We start from the raw sequence: 21470 nt of genomic DNA, 5'->3' as shown, positions 1-21470 counted from the left end.
GCCACCTGGAAAATTAATTACAAACTGAATAGTTTCGAAAGCGGGATCAAATTTTACAGCATGTGAGAAACTTTTTGTCAGTAAATGGCTGACCTGATTTTGTAAATTTCCAAATATGCAAAACGGTTCATTTTTTATTCGAAATAATATTTTGAATATTAGGTACGTCAATTATATCATAAAGGCATTTAACCTACCTAAAGAGTCCGTGACAAAATAAACGGCCAATAAAAGTTTTAATTTTCTTTATTCTTTTTCCAGGTGTCTGCCCACTTTTAATTTAAGCCCATACATAAAAATACTGCTTTTACGTACATCTAAAGGAACGCAGCGAATTATTTTTATAGCGTGTCCAGGAACCATTTCTCATGTTGATGAGTAGGCATTGTGAACGAAAATAGTCGTTTTTCGTTTCTCCGGAAAAAGGCATTACAATTTTTCAACTGGCCAGACACAGCTACATTTTCCAGTAATATAGTAATCACTCTATCCGTTATAGCGTCTAGAAAGTCATTACAGAACCGATTTCGCATCAGGTTTATTTTTGGAATATTGCGAGATTCTTTTTTCGCAAAAGAAAATTTGTAACATTTTCTAGCTGAAAATGGACAATTTGAAGTGAAAACAATTCCTTTGGCATGTCGATGCTAATCCCGACCAGAATATCACATTCCTAATGTCTTATATGGAAATCTAACTGTCTTTTACGCAGCAAAAAGTTTTAATTAAATTGCATAAACTAAAGGCTTCAAGAACTGGGTTACGGCTTTAAGTTGCATATTGCTATGAACAAAGTTTCAAAAATTCACATTTGGGACCGAGTGTAGCAAAAATCTTAGACCCAATTTCAATTCCTTCGTGGCATCTTGCTATACAGTTTTATATTATTTCCGGGGGGATTTTATCCGCGAACACGTTTATTTTTAAAATTTTAAAACCTGGAACGTGTCATGGAAACATTTTCCAGTTATGCTTTTCTGCGAATTCAATGTATCAAAATTCAATGAGAAATAGTAGAGGGTCACGTTTTGTCATAAATTTCTTGGATACATGGAAAGGCGCATTTGCCTCGTCGAAAATTGGAATGTTGAGTAAACTGGGACTTTATTTTTCTAAGTCGTACAATCCGGAATATGATGACGAATTGAACATTTAGGAGCTTTATTTTATTTTTATTATTTGTTATTAGAACTGTATGAAAAGATAGATTGACCATATATATGTATACAATATAGAATAACAAAATTCATTCTTGTTGTCTACCCAGGAAAACTCTCTAGCAAGCTCTCCTACCTGGAAAGCTCTTCGGCGGGTCTGCACTGGGACAAAAATTGGGTAGACTACTTAATTCAAGCTAAGAATAATTCAATTTCATGAGGTTCCAACCCATAAATACATCATGGAACCCTTCCAACTCTGCAGTACAGAGGAATAAGAATGTTATGTGGTAAGAAGGATTGAAAAATTAACTGAAATCGTACTGATATTCAGGAAGGACAATCTAGTGGGAATATAGGACTATATTGCCATTACAGGTTTACCTACAATCTTGAAACCATGTGAAAAAGTACCAACTACAGAGGAAAGCATTAACCTGATGATTAGCCCAGAACAACATGGTTTTAAGTACAACCCCTTATTACCATGGTAGCCTTTAAACTTTTCAATTTTATTCACATATATTTTTCATATAACACGAGCGTTCGATTGCATAAATGTCTTTTTTCCTGCACAGGAAATTGCAGACACTGGACCTGAGGTGCTTCGTGGGCGACTGACTACGTTCCTATGCGAAAGAAGGCAGATGAGTCAGAGTTATGTGAAGTCGGATTATACTTAAAAGAGTCTATTTATGGCGCTCTCCAGAATAGTATGCTATCTATCTCCTTTACTCCTTTACTATTTAATCTTAACTTCAAAAAACTCTAGCCACATATATTAAACCTCCTGCCATCTAATAACATTCGAATGGAACATGTTGTGTATGCGGATGATTGCGCAGTTGCTATAGCTAGCGATTGCATGAAGTGCATTTTGACCAAGCAAATATTACCGGCAGACTTTTCTCTGAATGGTATTGAAGAAATACTCTAATAGTTAAATTTTTTTTATGGTTTGGGTAACACTTAACATTATTGAACATATTTTTTCTTTTACCGCTGTATGTGCCAAAACCGATTGTTTTTGATATTTTCATCAACCATCACAAAGGAAAATGCAGTGAAATAGGATTAATTATAGATGTCCAATAAATAATTATTGATAGACTTCGTACATTGCAAAGGTTGCTATCAAATTGGAGTGTGTTTCGGCTGTAGGAATGTAACTAAAAGGAATTATATACAACAATAAGTCCACTTACTTTACTGTTCTAACACGTTCCTAACTAATAGTGATAAGATATACTAGTTAAATATATTTGCGACAATGGGAAGCGAATGCATTGAGATCTGTGGAATCCTACTGATATTATGTACTTTTTTTTTTAAAAGAGTTAAGGAACGAAACAACCAATGAGCCGGCTTAAAGTTGCAAAAACTAATGTTGTCTGGTTCACAATAGATAAAGCGTAAAAAAACCTGAGCTTAGTTAAATAATTAAATAAATATCATAGTCCAATACAAATTGGCAAGGGAACCATATAACTAAATCAGCACATAAACTCTGCACTCTGCATGTGGGATAACAATTTATTCAACAGGAAATCTGAAGACTAGATAATAAATCAGCCTCATTCGCTGGTCCGGATAAACCTAATTAGTACTTTCAACATGGAAGTACAGCATTATACATTGTCCAGGGACTAGTCCCCACATGATCCCTGGTCATTCGAATTAATAACAAAGCGTGTAATCCCTTTACAAATCCCGGCCTGGAAACTTGGAAAATGGGATTTCAAAAAGGAAACGGTTTAAAATTTCTATTAGGTACATTAAACATATACTATATGACAAAAAAACGCGTCACAAGATAAACGTATAAATTGTTTAACCAAATTGGCTATGTATATGTTGTGGAGAGGAATATGTGATAAAAAAAAACACCACAAAAATATGAATAATTATATTGTTTTGCAATGCCCTTTTAAACAAATTTATTTTATTTTCGGCTGTTTCAGTCGGTTTGTTGTTCGTTGTTGATTCAAACAGTTGTAAACTAAGGTGCTAAAATGCTTAGAGTTCGAAGACGGCCGAATTATCATCAACTGAGCGATTTTGAAAAGGGTCGTGGAATTGAGTTGCATGAAGCCGACATTGGTTTTCACGAAATCGGTAGACGAATGCAAAAAAAACATCGCATCAATAATTCGTTGCTGGACAAACTGGCCCGAAAATGGTAGACGACATCACTAAAGAGGCTCTGAACGACCGACAATGACGACAGAGCGAGAAAAAGGAGATTGAGACTGTTTGCTCTTAGGGATCGACACAATACATCCGATTCGATAGGAATATTTTTTTTTAGGAAAATGGGCCATAGAATCCCAATGCGTTCCATATATTGCCGCATTCGTTCCTATGGGCTAATTTCATATGGCCCGAGATTAATGCTCCCTCTAACCAACTGCTTTCGTGTCCTTAGATTGGAATAGTATAATGCACGGGCAATTTGAGATAAAGAATGGAGTAGTGTTATGTTTTCTGAGGAATCTAGATTTTCCCTCTGGGTCCATGATGGTCGTAGACGAGTCAGGCATCGAAGAGGGGAAAGGCAGCTTTTGAAGTTCGCCGTGGAACGTGAAACCCCCCTTACCAAGGAGTTAATGGTTTGGGGTGGAATCTCAACCTAGGTGGTAGAACTCCTCTAGTGTTTCTTCAAGGTCAGTTGAATGTCATCAGGTACAATCATGAAGTTCTGGAACCGTTTGCCATACTGTACATTCGAGGATTAAACAATGTCATGTTCCAACAAGATAACGCTCGTCCTCATGCTGCCGCGATTATATTTAAATTCCTGGAAGAGAACCACATCGATATTCTCCCATGGCATGCACGTTCGCCCAATCTTTCACCCACCGAACATATCTGGGATATGATGGTTGGGAATGCTTCCTAATCCTCCCCCAATTGCCCCTACAATCCTTGTAACAGCTGCCTAGTGGATTACAAGTGGCTTGGAATGAAATACCTCAGGGCGCCATAGATCACCTCATTGGAAGAATGCCCAGGCGAATCGCAAAATGTATTTGTTTAAATGGAGGGGCAAGCCATTACTGAATTTGGATTGCACAGGACAAGATTTTTCCAATGAAAATCTTATCAGTCATTATTCTTAACACCAAAAATATTTGAAGAAAAGGTTAAAAAATATCCACTTTTTTGTTTTTTTTTTTTTTACCCAGTATATCGTTGAAAGAGTTAAGTGTATGTTTGCCTAGTAGTTGAAACTTAAAAGGTATCAAATTTTGGATAAGTTAGCAGCTATTTATGTAGGGCATGGTTAGTTTTACTTAAGGAGTGGCTTTCTGCGGGACGAACGGAGGTTCCTTCGCAGACTCAATAGTTCCACTTGAAAACGCACTTACATCAATATTGACACGAGTTATACAAAATATCATTTCTTAATAAGTTTCATACATGATTTTCTCGTTTTATTGCTCGTTCAAATAAATACAATGAAACTTGTTACAGCACTCATTGCCGTAACTGGTCCTGATGGCTGTAACAGATTTGTTAACTGAGTTATGAAATGAAGGCATTAGCTTTCACTCTGTGACTTATTACGAAATAAAACCCGTTCCGTTGTCGGTTTCGATTCGGAAAACCGTCACTTTATTTGTCAATATTGTTAAAAAAAAAAACAATTTTCTGTATCTCTTTCCTATTTTTCTATATGGAATGACATTTTGCGAAATACATTTTTTAACTCGATACATAAATAGCTGCTAACGAGAAAAACTTATTAACCGATGCAGTAGTCCTGTGAAATTCGCAACTGTGGAGTGTTATTGCTACTAGGTAATATACATAAAATGCGTTGACCTCTCATGCCTCGTAGTTTAATCAACAATTTCATTAGATTATTATTGTTATTAATTGTTTCATTTCATAGACATTAAGTACCTTCAGCACACCCATATACATAGATGCTTCATATTCCAAAATTATCAATCTTCATTCCCACTGGGAACTTCGACAATTTTCCAGCCTTAAATAATCTACCATTTATCGACAACTGCGCCCATATATCCGGTTTCCTACAAAAAACAGGTGTTATGTTCCAGCCGAGTTTTCGTATTTTGATAAATTACTCCTTTGTTGGCAATACGGCCTGGATGCTGGCACCGTTTTTATTCTAGTTTATTAACGCGTTAAATCTCCAGATATACGCAGAGTAAAATATGTGACTGTGTGCCCTTTTTGGGGTCTGTGTAATATACCTTCTGGGCAAATATTACATGCAAATTTGAAAAATTTGCTTAATGTGTTAGAACAGCTTTTTCCTTATATTAGTTATACATAATATAAAGTTCCGGAAGCGGAATCAGGAAATCTGGAAATATTAACTTTAACTCATCTTTCTTCATCATTCTTTCGAAAAAGTATACGTATTAAAAAGAAACAGAACATTGTTACAAATTGGTGTTTAAATATGGGGAACTTGAAAACGGTATGAGACTGGGATTCAGCTAAATTGGTGCAAACGTGCGTGTTGAATTAAGATAGGCTCCAAAATTCCAATCCAAATCCAATCCAAAATCCAATTTTGTGGAAAAAGGAGAGTAATTTACGATTTAAAAATGCAATTGGAGACTTAACTTGTTCTACTCTTTATTTTTAATAAACAAAAAATTACATATATCCTATAGCACATATCCACAAATTTAGAAACAGTGACTACAATATTTAAAGTTCAGTGTCTAGCCTCACCTTTTTGTTTTGTTGAACTGTTTCCTTTATTCATCTCTCAACAAAAAGCATCTCTTTTCTCAAAGCTAGTTGCTGTGAGATTTAATTACCTGTTTTTTATGCTTGATTTTCTTCTTTATGCTTCTGTTACATTGTTCACTATTTACATTAACCACGCAGGTAGAAGCAATTAATCACAGAGAATAAATAAAAGTTTTTAGTATCAATTTTCAGTTAATAACCGAACTGTCTCAAAATAAACTAAACATCGTTCTCGATAATAATATTTCAGTTATTTTAGCTGGGACAATTACACCAAATACAATCAGGGTCGCAGATAAACTTCAACCTTCCAAATCGGTTTCAATAACGTTATAATTAACGCTACTGAGGAATTAGTTGTTCCGATTCTTTCAAAGCAAGTTAAAAAGTAGCAAATTGAAACTCTTTTCTAGAGTTTTTCATACAGTTTTCTTGAAGTGGGCGGAAACAATTTTGGGGAAAACTTCAATATGGCCTTCGTATGCATTAACACGTAGAGAAAGAGAGTTTTTCGTAGTTGTTACAACATCGCGCTATTGCCTCTGAGAAGAAACTTTGTGGTTAACGAGGCGTTTAGTGGAAAACACCCTCATTTTCTTAAAAGGATCGCTTTTGGTGCACTGAACCGGAGAACGAGCGTACGATTCCTGGAGATTGTTTAATTAAGTTTAAAAGTCTTCTATGACCCCTGGCATCTACATTAATGATGGTACATTCTAAGAAACATAAAACTTCACTAATTACACAAGAAAAAGCAAAACAATTTAAGGAAAAAAAACCCTTATTTAAATTTAAAAAATATATTTACATTCTTCTGTTAAAAATTAATGTTAAAAAACACAGTCTTTCTTAAAAGTTAGAGAGAATGAAAAAGAAAGTATTAAAATTAAAATAAAAATTATTTAAGTAAAATAATATTAATATTTTGTATTGAGTCCTTTTTCAACAATAACAGCCAAACATCTCCTCAGCATTAAGTCGATTAAGCGTTGACACTTCTCAATTTAAATTGTATTCCAAGTATCCAGAACAATTTTACACAGATCTTCATTATTGGTTAGTTTGGCTACAGAAATTCCTTTTTTAACACCTGTCGATAAACGTTCAATAGAGTTGAGATCCGGAAATTGAGCAGGCCACTTTAAAATCTCAATCTTATTGTCGGCAAGCCATGCCCTTGCCCTTCTGCTCGTGTGCTCAGAATCGCTATTCTGCATAAAAAATCATTTGATGGGCATATTGTCGTCGGTATAAGGAAATATTACATTTTCTAGGATATCAGCATAGACAACTTGGTCCATGATCTCCTAAATACGACGTTTGGGACCTATACCGTAATTAAAAAAACAACCTTATATCGATGCACCATATTTTCAAGTTTTCAGAGTATACCTTAGGTTGTATTCATATTGTCGCGGTCTTTTAACATATTGTCTTTGTCTAAAAGAACCGAAAAGAATAATTTTTTATTCATCTGACCAAAGAATATTCCACCCTTTAGACGGGGGCGAAGGGGCATGTTCTCTTGCAAATTGTAAGCAGTTGGAAATCTGTCTGTCAGTTAGTTTAAGAACTTTCCTTGAACTTCTCCCACGTAAATTTGCTTCAGCCAATCGCTTCCGTATTACGTGCAAAAGTGCTCACGTTAACTTTAGTTTGTGATTTTATTTATTTAGATGTTAAAAAAAGAGCAATTTTTCCACCCTCTGTATCGCTCTACCATCTATTGACGTGGTTGTTCTTTTTCTACCGTGGGTTGTAAGTTTTTTTACAAATTTGACGACATTGCTGATCATTTTGGCGGAACATTTTAATATACTTTGAACAAATTTATAACCTTTCCCTTCACTTCTAAATAGTAAAATCCTGTTTCGCATTTTTGTCGTACAATGAGTTTTTCTACTCATATATGTGGATATCTATGATAAATGATGACTTTAATGTCAGGAATTGATTCCTCTTCATATTTTTTAAAGAAATGTTCCTATAAATATATGTTCTAACTTGCTGACTTCCTCATTTTTCTAACTTCACAATAGAATTGTCTTAGGAATTACTTGTCTTGATAAGAAAAACAGCATTTAGATTTTCGTCAATCCAGTACCGGTGGTAATACGATGATATTTATACAGTGAGACTGTAAAGTCGCGCATAAATTTAATAAAATGTGAAATAGCTACTTTTGGGAGAACCGTCAAACACGTCAATTTTCATTTTGAAAATTAAGTTTTTTCATGTAAATGTCTTATCATGTTTTTCAACCCACTAGGAGGGGTAACAATCTGTTGCAATTTTTTAAATGGGAACAGGGGTTGTTCAACATCTCATATCAAACGAAATTTAATGCTCTATCCAACGACATACTTATTTTTTGATTTCGATCATTAGTTTTGGAAAAAATGAATTATAAAGTTTTAAGAATGTCTGTGACTAAACCCGCACATTTATATTTTAATTTTTTGCCTCCTTTAGCAAGATATTTAAAGAACAACTTGTTTATTGGGATTTCGAATATTCAGCAAAAAAATTTTAAATATTTTGTAAGAATAATAGTCGGAGTTCGTAAGTATATCGATGTTAATTGTGGTTCTAACAGGACAGAGCTCCGCCACACTTCGCACAACCAGTGAGGGAGTATTTACATTATGTATTTCCTAATCAATGGATTGGTCGAAGAAGTGAGGTGGAATGGCCGGCAAGATCTCCTGATCTCTCAGCTCTTGATTTATTTTTATGGGAACATGTAAAGAACGAAGTTTATAAAGAGAAGTCAAGTGATGTGGAACACTTAAAAGATAAAATTACAGCAGTAATAAGAAGTATTACTCCAGAAGTTTTTCACAGCACAATTCAGGAATTTGAAGCTACACTAGAGTATTGTCAAGAAGTTAGAGAGGAGCACTTCGAACGGTTATTGAAATACAAATGATTTTTGTTTTTACAAGTTGCAAATACGTCGTTGGATAGAGCATTAAATTCCGTTTGATATGAGGTGTTACACAATCCCTGTTCCCATTTAAAAAATTGCAACAGGTTGTTACCCCTCCTAGTGGGTTGAAAAAGATGATAAGACATTTACATGAAAAAACTTAATTTTCAAAATGAAAATTGACATGTTTCATGGTTTTTTCCAAAAGTAGCTATTTCATATTTTATTGAATTTATGCGGAACTTTACAATCTCACTGTATACGTACATGATAAAAAGATGCTTGAACATCAGAACAAAGACTGCAAAAATATTGCAACTTTCTTCGCTGGATATTTTAATCTGGAAAGCGACAACGTTATCATTCGTTGACGAGCGTACGGCTTGACTGCGGAAACTCTGAAAAATTATTTCCTTGTTAATTACACCTAATTTTGTTCTAACTTTACATTATTAGTGTGTTTTTGTTTATTTTCAAGGCACTCATAGAAAAATAGTAGATATAGCATATACATCCAGGTGGCAACCATTTCGAATGCAAATGATAGCGAAGTGAGGTGCGTAATTCCGAAGTTAGCTATTACTCAAGACAGATAAAGAATAATTTCCACAGTAGTGTGTGTTATGCCTCCTATTTTATTTACAACCGCATTTTAATGAAAATAAAAGGGAAATTATGTTTCGTCTCTGACAAATTACAGAAGTACGAAGTTTCTAGTAAACTACAGGGTTACAAAGGGAACAATGGAAGGGAAAAAATGAGCATTGTTCTTGCTCATATTTTGGCAAAATCCATCAACGTGACAGTCATGTATACAGGCTGTTCCTTAATGTCGTGCCAATATTTCAGGGCATAATTACTTAGTTTTTTTTTGTGAAAAAAGTATCATTTAAACAGATGATCGCAACGGCTTAAAATTTTTTACGGGATTTTGTATTTTTGAATCGATATTTTTTAACATCTCCGAAAGGTTTAACCACCACCAATTTATTTTATCAGCAAGTACTAATTTGATTATATAACTTAATCCGTTAACAGCCAGTAAAATTCAAGACGACGCATATTTCTAACCAATAAAGTCCGCACTATCGTGGAAATACCACCACTGGCAGTATTTTTGGTAATTAGACCACTAGTGGTGAATATATTTTTTATATACGATAAGTATTTTTGACGCAAAGTCGTTATGAATGAAAATTTACGAGCCAAAAATTCTTTAAAAATACCACGAGAGCGGCTCTCGAGTGGTATTTTTCTCAAATCTATTTAAATCGGAGGATATGTTTAAAGGGATGGTATTGGAGGGGAAATATCATAACTTTTCTATTAAAATATATGGTTTTATATCCTAGTAATGTATACGAAAATTAACATTAATATGTGAAGTACTTTTTTCAACCCTCTGTAGCTAAAAACGTTATCCACTGCGGAGATATGTTCGTGTGCATATAAGTAAACATTTCACTTTATCGCATTGTGATGAATCTTTTACTTTTTAATCGGACTAGTGGAGTAGCTACTAAAATTATGCAATAATGATATGAAAACTATTCTGGTGTATTAACCAGCATTAAATACTGTATGTTATCGCTTCCTCGTACGAGCAATTACACCTACAGGTCCGTATAAAGCAAACGTCGATAAATTCATCCTCGATTATACACACATAAAATATTACTTAACAGAATTGCTCATTGCCTAACCTTGATTCGCGCAACAAATTAATTCAGACGCAGAATCTTATGCAAAAACATAAACCACGAAAACGTTTTATAGAAAAAGAGTTTTCTAAAATACTATGAAATTCTATTAAAACTTCATATGACAGAGCATAGTAGGTTTACAAACATAAACTTCCCCGGAGGTTATAATCACACCGCACTAACATAATATTTTAAGCCAAGCTTATAAACATCCGGAGTTTATTATCGGGCTTATATTGGGTATTATGCGAAAGTAAAGGATTCTCTTTCATATCTGCATTTTTAATAAACTCCCCGAAGAGCAGATGCACGCTTTTCATCTGAAGTAAATTATTAAAGCTGAAACTTTGGAACAGCTAAAACAATGACTTTCTGGGTTAAACCTTAAGAAGGGAGATGCAGATTTCTCGATCACAAAACGATTGAGTGCAAATATCCATAACTCACCTTGAATCTCCTTGTAGTTGTTGTTGATGCTGTTTTTGTTATTGTAGTCAGAATAAGGATCTGGTAAAGGGTTCACTTTAGCCTGCATCTTCAACAGAGCAGTTTTCGAGTTAGAGAGACAGGTACCACTACAATGTAATGCGACTACATTCTCAGTTTTGATGTCACTCTTCCTTATAAGTCCGTCACTGTTCCTTATAGATCAGTTTGTTTTCTTAAATGGTTTATTGAGGATAGATACGTATAAGTCTTCGTTCCTAACTATAGAAGCAGAAGTTTCATGAAGTTTTTCACCACGGGTCACGATTAAAGTGTTTATAAGAGCCGATTTTTCAATAGCTGGTTAAGTTCTGCAAAACCGCTATTGTATTCAATAGCAATGCGATATGTTATACTTTAACAAACTTTATGATTTTTATGATAAAAATAACAAATATATAGGGTCATATAAAAAAGCAGGGTATTCTGTTAACCATAGATTTCATGAAGAAAAATAATACAAATTATATGTGTAGTAAGTGCCAGTCATTTTGGAGCTCCTAGGTCCACATACAAAGAATCAAAATTGTAAGTTTTTTTAAATAATAAGTTAAGTAGGAAATAATTCAATATTTGGTGAAGACCTTTTTAACTCATAAGGAAATAATTTACACACAAGAGAAAATTAACAGTATTGTCATTTAAATTGAAAATAGGGACGTCAAGTACCCTTTGACCCTAGAATTTATTTATCCCTACGCAGATGACTTTCAAACTGGATTTAAAAAAAGTATTTATTTTAGGTCACTTTTTGCCTCTTACAAAATTTCGATAAATATCTTCGCATCAGATAAAGAATCAATATGAATTTTTTGGAATCAATTAATATTAATTAAACATTGACATGAAGTTTCTCCTAGTCAATGCAATCAATGCAGTCAAGCAATCAAGTCAAACAGCCAAATCGAGTTTCAAATTAGAACGTGAACCTTATATACACAATCCTTATTGGCTTTGTCTTTAATTTAAATGTTCGCTAAAGATATTTTTGGTAATAAAGACGTTGTGATGTCAAATCGATTTTAATATTGTATAAAAATTATTTGGATATTTCAAATTTAAAGTCAATGAAGCTTTAAACAAGTAATTACTATTTTCTCAGTCATTAAAAAATAAATTAATAAACGGTGTGAAGTGCGAACTAAGCGTAACAGATCGCCAATACGTATTACCTGCCGACGTGAGGATGAACTTAAAAATAAACAATAGCAAAGGTCATTAATTTAAATAATAATATGCAAGCATTGTTACTTTTTATGCGCATGACACATTTGTTTGAAAATGACTTATCTAAGAATCAGATTAAGTCAACTTAATACCACTGAATTATCTTACTAATTGGTTATCAAACGAAAACTGTTTTAGCAAAACTTAACAAGTAACCGAAAACTCGAACCAACCCTTCTTAGCATCTACCTTATGCGCACAATGAACAACTACTATAGCAATTAGTGCATTTTTGAAGTGTTTTACTTCATCAAATTCGACATGGAAATTCACTTCAACTTGACCGTATTTTTTTTCGAGGCGCAAGTCTTGAAAACAAGTGAGCGCGACGAGAACGAACAAGTGACTGTACCGGCGTTTGTTCACGTGCGACGCCGACTTTGTCTGCGTGGGCGAGGCAGCGCCGAGGCGCTAAGGCCGCGTCGTAAATTCATTCATGGATAGTTAAAGGCCTTCCTTTAAACTGACCTTTGAGCTATTTTTGTCTGGGTTGCGATATTAAACAAATTATGGTAGGAGGTGAACAAAGAGGTAGAAACGTTGCAAATTATCTGATTGTCTGAAAATATATTTGATGAATAACTGTTACACTTAAAACTTGCAAAGAGGATTCAATGAAGGAGTAATCGGGAGAAAGAGCCGAAAAGAAAGTTAGAGGAGAGACGAAAAGAAATATAATATGATAGAGAAAACTACAGAAAGTGTCGGATGTAAGTAGAGAAATAAAACTGGAGTAAGTAAGAATGAAAAATAAAAAATATACATATTAAAAAACAAATACATAAGATATAATCCTTTTTGCGAAAAGTCCTCTCCAAAATTTTTTTAAAATCAAAAACTCAAAGATGAACTCAAAATGGAGAAATCTGCAGCAATGAGAAAGAAAAGTGAAAGAAAAAATAAGTGGACTCTTCTAGTAAGAAAATATTGATAATTTGAGAAATAGAGAAAATTCATTAGATAGACGAACACTCAAAAGAAAGAAAAGTTGAGATAAAATTGTGTTTGCTTTAATAGACACAGAAATCAAGTGAATTTCAGAAATAAATAAAAAACTTTCTGCATAAGAAAAAATAATGTAATCGAAGAAAATAAAGCCAATGGTTAAGATATAAAATTCAAAAAAATATACCAAACAAAAGAAATGACTAAAAAGTCGTGGTTTCAAAACTCTACGGAGAAAAAGGTGTTGAAACTATGCTTGGATAAAATATTCATTGACATTCTTTGACAAAAAAAAAGAAACAACAAAAATTAAGATTAAGAAGAACAAAAATAATGATAAGCAATTTACTACAAAGATTATGTGAATCCAAGAAATAATTAGAATTAGGTATCTACAATAATAAGAAAATGCGAAGGAAGGAGAACTACAGAAAATACTCTCTGGATTCAGAGAATTTTGAATCTAGAAAATAAAAAATATGAAACAGACAAAGTGAATCGGGAAAACAGAAATAACTTTTATTCGAATTTTAATTGAAATACAGATTAACTTTGAAAAAAAACTATATAAAATACTTGCTGTATAAGGAGTAAACATAATTTAACTACAAAAAACAAAAACAGTTTCAAATGCAGACGAGATGGAAACAGCAGCAGCAGGTTCTTCAATACAAACAAAAAAGTAATTGAAATTCCTTGAATGTAAAAATTCTACGAGTAGAATGAAAATAATATAAGTTCTAAAATATTTAACATTTATATCAAGAGAAAATTAAAATAAGATATGTAAAGTTAGGAAATATTAGAAATATAAAGCGAGAAAGAATTGAATACGTGGAGATAAAATTAAATTAAAAAAACAACGCTACAGCAGAGACCTTAGAATTTTAAATATGAAGCGAAAGAAATCAATAATGACAACTTTTAAATAAAGAAAAATATTTGCATTATCTAGAATCAAATTCTTATTACAATTAATTTCGAATACATTCTTTTTTTCACTATTTTTACAAGCAATTCTTTCACGAGTATAAGGATAAAATGCGGGAATAAGGTTTATAATCATCGCATCTATAAGACTTATTTGACACGCATACGTTTATACATTTATACTTGCCTACATCACTAGCCATACATAAATACACCCAAAGTTTGTTTTATTCAGTTTATTTTCAGAAAGAGAGTAACAATTTTGTAAGGGTGAACGCTCGAGTAAGTCTTAGTTAAAAATAACAACTTCAATCTAAATTATTCCCAAAATAAAACTTGCAAAATAGAAGCTATGCTTCGGTTAGTTCAGTTCAGTTCAGATTAATAATACGATTTATATCACCCAGACGCAAAATGATTGAGAAATGGAGGAGAGTAAAATGACACTTAATATGGATTAGGTGGAAGTAAATCCTATTTCATTGTATTTTTCATGAAATTTAGATTAGTTCATTCATTAAAGAATAATATTGTTTTTTTGATAGTTCGAAGAAATAAAAATAATTCGAAAAATTTCTATTAAGAGTAGGTAGAAAACAACTCTTATTTATAATCGATATTGATGAAACCTAATAGTTAAAGACCATTATAGTATGATTATTATCTACAATTTTTATTCCATTACCTTAATTAGAAGGAAAGTTATTTTAAAAAATATCTAAATGATAGAGCCTCTTTGGAGGGCCATACCTCAGTGCAGTGTTGCGTCGGACCAATGTTTATAGGAATTTTTACTATTTTTGGCTTTATTTTCACTTGAAGTTTTGTGCCAACTTTTCCAAACACCATGTATTCATAGCTTTTAAGCAATAACGAGCAAATTTGAACCGTGCGATAAATACAATTTGTAGAAAACTGGTAATAGTAATAACATAAAACCATTAAATTTCCTTATTCTTCACATACTAATAGTGATTATTGATATTTTCGACTAAAAAGCTGGCCTTAAAGGAAATTTAATTAGAGGCAGTTATACTGAACAGACTATCTCGGGAATTAGAGTGAAGGATTTTAATACCTTACTGATGACCAGTTATACCCAAAATTGTTTTCATATGAGGTATTTTCCCAGTCCATGAATTTGCGTAAAAAATGGAACCAATAATTTTCAAGATTTCTTTTTCATTTCCTCCAAGATTTGTGATCAATCGCCCATAATCTTAGATCTTCCATTCTTACGTTTTTTAATTATTGAAGGTTTTCAGCCAGTTCTCCTTTTTCATTTTCTTTTTCAATATACTATAGTTAGTCCCCGGATAGGTGAAACGACTTTAGAGTAAGGTAAAAAATTCGCGATTGAAAGTTTCGTTTTTTAAGGTTCAGACCCGCTTGATTAAAAATTAATTTCCACCATAGTTTTAATTTCAATTCAAAAATTCTCAAACAACTTTTTTTTTGAACAGTTAGAATCCTTTTAAGTGGCAAACACGACAAAGAGTTGTTTAGAAATAGCTATTTGCGTATTAAAGGCATAAAGTGTTATATTGTTACTTATTGTGAAAATATCGAGGCGTGACGCGAACCGGAACACGGATATTTCTCGAGAGTGGCAACACTTTGTGCTCTTACACTTATGTTCATACATGATTTTTTTAACAATAATTCAAATAAATATCCGGTTAGAAAGAAAATTGTTTGTTAATTTGCGTACCTGGTTCTTTCTGTTCTATAAAAAGGTTTTTAAAATAGGCACCTATGATACGTTTCCCGCATACTTAATGTTTTACGCCTTTTTCTTGAATCATCCAACGAAAAGCTCTTATTTGCACTTCTTTCTAGACTTTTACAACCACAAATCCAAACTCAATGCTTTCCCAGCGTCATTTTCATTGAAAATATTCGCACGCCGTATCCGTAAAAAAGCAGGGCTGAATCCCAAAAAATCAAATTTTAAATCGAGACCTTTTCAACTTTTACAAAATTCGTTTCGCCTATTCACTACACAGGATTATTCGAAGTCACTGCTCATTATTGGAATCACGAAAAGCGCAAAAGATACAAATTCGGTTAAACTGGGGAAAGCTAGCACATTTTTATGCTGAACAAAGCTACGTTTCTAAATTTACAAACAATCCGATTGGTTCCTGAAATAATCGAAAGAAACCGATATTGTTTTTATTTTATTCTGAACTTATTTGCAGAAATGCTTAAAAATAAATGTCACTACTCCACTACCACTTTTTGCTTCCTACAAGATAAAGTTTCTTTTTACAACTCTAGTATTGAACTTTTTTCTTCGACTAATGTTAAAAGAAATGTCAGCCATTTATTTTATACTGGAGATACTAGGATTGCCTGTATGTATTTTTATCTTTAAATTTATTCTATCTTCATTCTATTTCGGAAATAGACCAAACTGAAATTTTTGTGTAATTTCACATTTTTTCAACTACTTCAGAATCCTTCAGAATATGACAACTCCATAGGAGTTTATAAAAAAATTTCACAAAAAAGACATGTTCCTTAGTTCAACCAATACCCTGTATATGAATTAAAGTGTGTTTATTATTATGGAGATAGACATAAGTTACTGTATTTTCCTAGAACAAAGTCTGAACAATAATGAAAGGTTCCATATTGATAAGGTAAATAAGTAAGAAGGGGCGCACATAAAAGACAACCGAAGGAAATATAATCAATATAGTATCAAATAGTTGTCGAAATAAATTCCTTTCAGATATCCCAGACGTTTCATTAATATCTCCCTTTTGAACCTTTATGACTTGGCATTTATTTACATGATATATGTCAGATTATTATGTGCGTTTCGTTATTAAAGTTATTTTGCTCCATATTTGTTCCAACAGCCTCACTCTTTTTAATTTATTAGTGTTAAGTAAATTACATTATGAGTGGCATTTGAATATCAATTAAATTAGATTCTACATCTGAACTAATTTGGAGTTCTTTCGTTATTAATGCCTTAAAATACAGGGTATTTCAGAGTTAACCGTACATACGTTACCAGGAGTTAGAATACTTCACCATGCTTCAAATTCACCCATATATTGTAGGTAAAACATCGTGGTGCGCATACATGGCCTGCTAGATCGCCAGATTTTAATCCCATGGATTATTACTTCTGGGGGCATTCAAAACTTGAGGTTTATAAACGTGAAGTAAATACAAAAGAGGAGCTCCTTTAAAGAATAAACAACTGCTGTGCGACAATTAGAAACAATCGCGACAGTATACGAAAGGCAATACGGCAACTTTCGCTAAGATCAAGAAAATGCACAGAAGCAAATGACATTCATTTTAAACAGCTCTTGTAACTGTTTTTTTTGTTGTGTTGTAATTGTTATTTTTTAACTTAATTTTTCTATATTACGATAGAAAAATGACGTTTATTTCGAAAAATTATTAAATATTTAATTTTTTTCAAAAAATGTCTCGTTATTGAGACAAAATGATATGTATGGGAATTCTGAAACTAATCTGGGAAAGACAACTTTTAATGCTTTATTGAAAGCTCCATATGGTTTTATAAAAAATAATATACAGGGTATTAAAATTCATAAACATTTCTAAAAAGATTATTTCCTAATCCCGACCTGCAATTTGCAAACTTTGTTAATGGTATCTTAAATTGTATGTTAAGTCGTGACTACCCACAAAATTTAAATTAGTTGTAGCAAATAGATCATAAGTTATGATTATAAAAAGTCATTGAGTAAAAAAAGGAAAAGGGCTTGTATCTCGAGAATGAATCGACATTTATCTACAATATATGGATGAAATTGAATCGTGGTTAAGTACCCTAAACCTTTGTAGTGTATGTACAGTTAATTCTGAAACACCCTATGTAAAAAAAAATTCTATGATAAATAAACATGCACTAAAATGTTTTTTTTACTCAAAAACAGGGCGTCGTACGATAAAATGTCAAGAGAGCTTTTTTCTTAACAATTGAACAAGGAATTCAAAAATATTTTTCATTTTTAGTAAAACCAGCGACATCCGATTTTTTTCTTTAAAAATAACCTGTGACGTGCCAATATGCGCGCCATTGGTAAGACTAAAAATTTGTTATGAAGTGCAAAGTATACGTTTCCCACAGCTATTGACACGCCTAAAATTTCATTATAATATCTCAAGCGGTTTTGGAAAAATCTAATTTTTACTATTTTTTAATGCAAGATCAACACCCTGTAGATCGGTAACGAAGCATTTGCGGATCTATGTTTATAGGAACTTTTTTTATAAAATGACCTGGGTAATCACCCTCTTGAATATTGCCGCATCTTTTTAAACACCCTGTATATATTTTTTTATTGGAATGTTCTCAATATTAATATTTGCTCTTATTTCATGAGTGATTCATATCAATGTTCGCCAATTTTTTCAATAATAGAGTATCCAAGTAAAGAGTTATCCATGTTTCAAACTGTACACTAAATAATTTTCAAATTATCTGAAATAGAGAATAGTGGTTTGAGCTTTTCTATCTTAGTTTCTCAAGATCCATTAAATTACATAATTTTGTGACAACTTTAAAAAACGAGAAACAATCGTCGTCCTAGTGTAAATCCGCTAACTCTACTTTCATCTATTTTTAAAGAAAATCTGACAAAGATATTTCCAAAATATATGATTAATAAATGTGATTAAAATATTTTTGTTTAATAGTTAGATATTTCAGGAAAATATTTCAATATTTCAATTTATACATTTTAATATATGACCGAATGTAAAATCTTTATATAGACATCTAAAACGCAATTTACGACGATGGACTTTACAGATTCACCATTTAGACCGTCGACATTTTAACCTGTTAATATTGATTTTATTTCACCTTTACACCTACTACACATCGTAGGGACCCCCTGTATAATGCATTATTGTTAGTTCGTTTTTAATCATGTCGTCTAATTTTTTGATACTGTGAAAGAACTTTTAACTCCAACTTTTTTTAATTCAAGACCTCTTATATATCCAATTAATAACTGTGAAAAACTTTTGCTTGTTTGCTTCGAAAGACCACACTTACGTTATATTTCGGTTCGAATTGATCGGTTACCATGTCTCGATCCATGTAAGTATGAGTCAATTATCCGTGTTTTCTGTTGAGAATGGGGAGAAGCAACACACGTAATGCATTAGAACCCTCAGGATGGCCACCATAATACTATAACAACATAGGGGAGCTGTGGGTTATAAATATGGATTATTAAAAGGGGTTATAAGGCATCAGTCTGTGATTCAGCTTTTCCCCTCGTTTGCCCGTAAGCTATGAAGAGAAACATGGCAAATATTTAATTTTAGGCTTGTCGATATATCTAGGAATGTTTGAGAAAAAGCTTTAGGTTAAAAGTTGAGGAAATCGTAATTTAAAATGGCAGAAATTTAATTATATACTAAGGCTAGAAAGGTTTCTCTTATTATGTATTCTAGCATATGAGTTCTAGGTATAATCTAATAAATAAGTGATCTCACTGTCCCATAATGTTTTAAGAAAAATATAAAGTATGCAAACATATAAAAAATCAAATATTCCTAAAAATAAAATGTAAATCATATAAAGATACGAGTTACTCTTGCTCATAATTTATCAATATATGATACACATTTATTTTTGTTCGCATTGAAATTCAAACCTCAAAGTATACCCTGTAAAATCTCAACTTACCTTGACACTGTAGGTCATCATTCTAGATACAGAAATAGCAAGAACGTCGATACGAAGTTACTTCATTCGCGAACGGTATAAAAAGAAAATAGTCATATTGGTCCCCATTCATAAATGAACAGCTTATAAAAACCTGAACAAGGCACAATAAAACCGACTTTATTGACTAGTAAAAATACAAACACATCTAGAGTTGAGGTAGGGTCATGAATTTTCCTACGAGCCATGCGCGATCGAGGCTATTGGGTTGTTTCAGCTGTGCGGAAATGTTGACAACGAATTTTCTTCTCTCTCTGCCTGTGGAGTTTAATTTTAATAAATAAAGAAAGAAAATAATTCCTCAAACTTCGTTTTGAAAAAGAAATCAGGTTATTGGTACCTATATACATAGACACATGTGAACTAAGCTGAATTAACATTTGGGAGCAGTGACCTAGTTATTGCAAATAATATACTGATTCTATATATTCGATTATAATACATGCATAATATGTATAATATAAAATTAAAGATACTTAGAACAGATATATAATACTTTTTAAGACAATTAAGTCTCTTTTTACTACCTAACCAGTTCAAGTCGAAAAATAGGAATTGCGTAAGTGGGAAAAGGACCTCATAAGATTTTATATGTCTCTGACAAAGACGAACGAAGCGAGTTGAGAGACTAGTGACTGAAGTGGGCGGAGTCAGACCGGTCGACTTCTCTACTTCGATGTTTAAATTAGTATAATTTCTCTATCTTTGCAATAATGGCAATTCTAAAAAATATCAAAACAAAAAGTAGCAATATAAATAAATAAAATATAAACGATTAATCACTAGAATTTATATTAGTGAAATTTCTGAAACAGTGAGAGATTTGGTAACACTGAACTGACTCCGCCTACCTGAGCCGCTAGTCTCTCGATGCACTTCGTTGATGTTTGTCAGAGCTATATTAAACCTTATGTTGTTTTTCTCCCTCTTGCGCAATTTCTAAGTTCCGACTTGACTTAGGCATACCTGTATATGCATTACGGTCGTTGATGGAAGAAATGAAAGATCACATGCCATTAGAAGAATAAACTAATTTTTCTAATTTTGCTGTGAGACAAAGAAATTTTAAGAAAATGACAAATATTTGAATACACTGAAGTTGCGCACTGCATCTGTAAAATCACTATTTATGTAGATAGTTAGGAAATTCCCAATTTTGTTTAACGACTGGGTTTCTGCAGAACCAGAGAAAGGAGGTCCCGCCTCAAACCCACCAATTTCACTTGGAAACCCACTTACATATGTCACGAGTTACGTAAAATAACAATTGTCAATGAGTTTCATAAATGATTTTTTCTACCCTTACTCTTCGATCAAAAAATTACAAGAAAATTGAGAAAGAAAGAAAACTGTCACTTTAATTAATAAAATAAGGGAAAAATATTTTCTCTGTATCTCCTTTTCTACTTGTCTTTCCTATTTTTCTATATGCACCGAGTGGACTTTTGCAGGAAATTATTTTTCTCGCAAAGGAAAACCATTATGTCATAAAAAAAACAACGCGTTTTGAATAATAATTTTAATGGTGACGTTTCGTTTAACCTTCGTTTCTATGGCAACTGTAAATAAAACACAAATGGGAATAAGCTGATTAGCTCTCTAGGTAAATAATGAGCTATATGCGTGTC

General features: G+C 32.6%; 1 protein-coding gene across 4 annotated transcripts in view; it reads right to left on the bottom strand.

Annotated features, from left to right (window-relative positions):
* LOC136409271 (uncharacterized) overlaps positions 1-21470 on the bottom strand; it is a 49585-nt gene that overhangs the window by 14973 nt on the left and 13142 nt on the right. The window contains exons 1-3 of one of the 4 annotated variants that reach the window (XM_066390678.1): positions 12410-12630; positions 11116-11231; positions 10971-11058 (exon numbers count right to left, since the gene is read on the bottom strand). The exons of 2 other annotated variants lie outside the window; for them this stretch is intronic. In XM_066390678.1, the coding sequence (XP_066246775.1) occupies positions 10971-11058 (88 nt within the window). In that variant the 5' untranslated portion in view covers positions 11116-11231; positions 12410-12630. Of the gene's footprint in view, positions 1-10970; positions 11059-11115; positions 11232-12409; positions 12631-19803; positions 20004-21470 lie in introns of those variants that run through there. One more of the 4 variants, XM_066390679.1, reaches the window with a different exon arrangement.

This window comes from Euwallacea similis, chromosome 5 (genome assembly GCF_039881205.1).
Source record: "Euwallacea similis isolate ESF13 chromosome 5, ESF131.1, whole genome shotgun sequence".
NCBI classification, from domain to species: domain Eukaryota; kingdom Metazoa; phylum Arthropoda; class Insecta; order Coleoptera; family Curculionidae; genus Euwallacea; species Euwallacea similis.
Note: the sequence above shows the minus strand (reverse complement) of the source record. Positions and strands in the feature narration are given on the sequence as shown.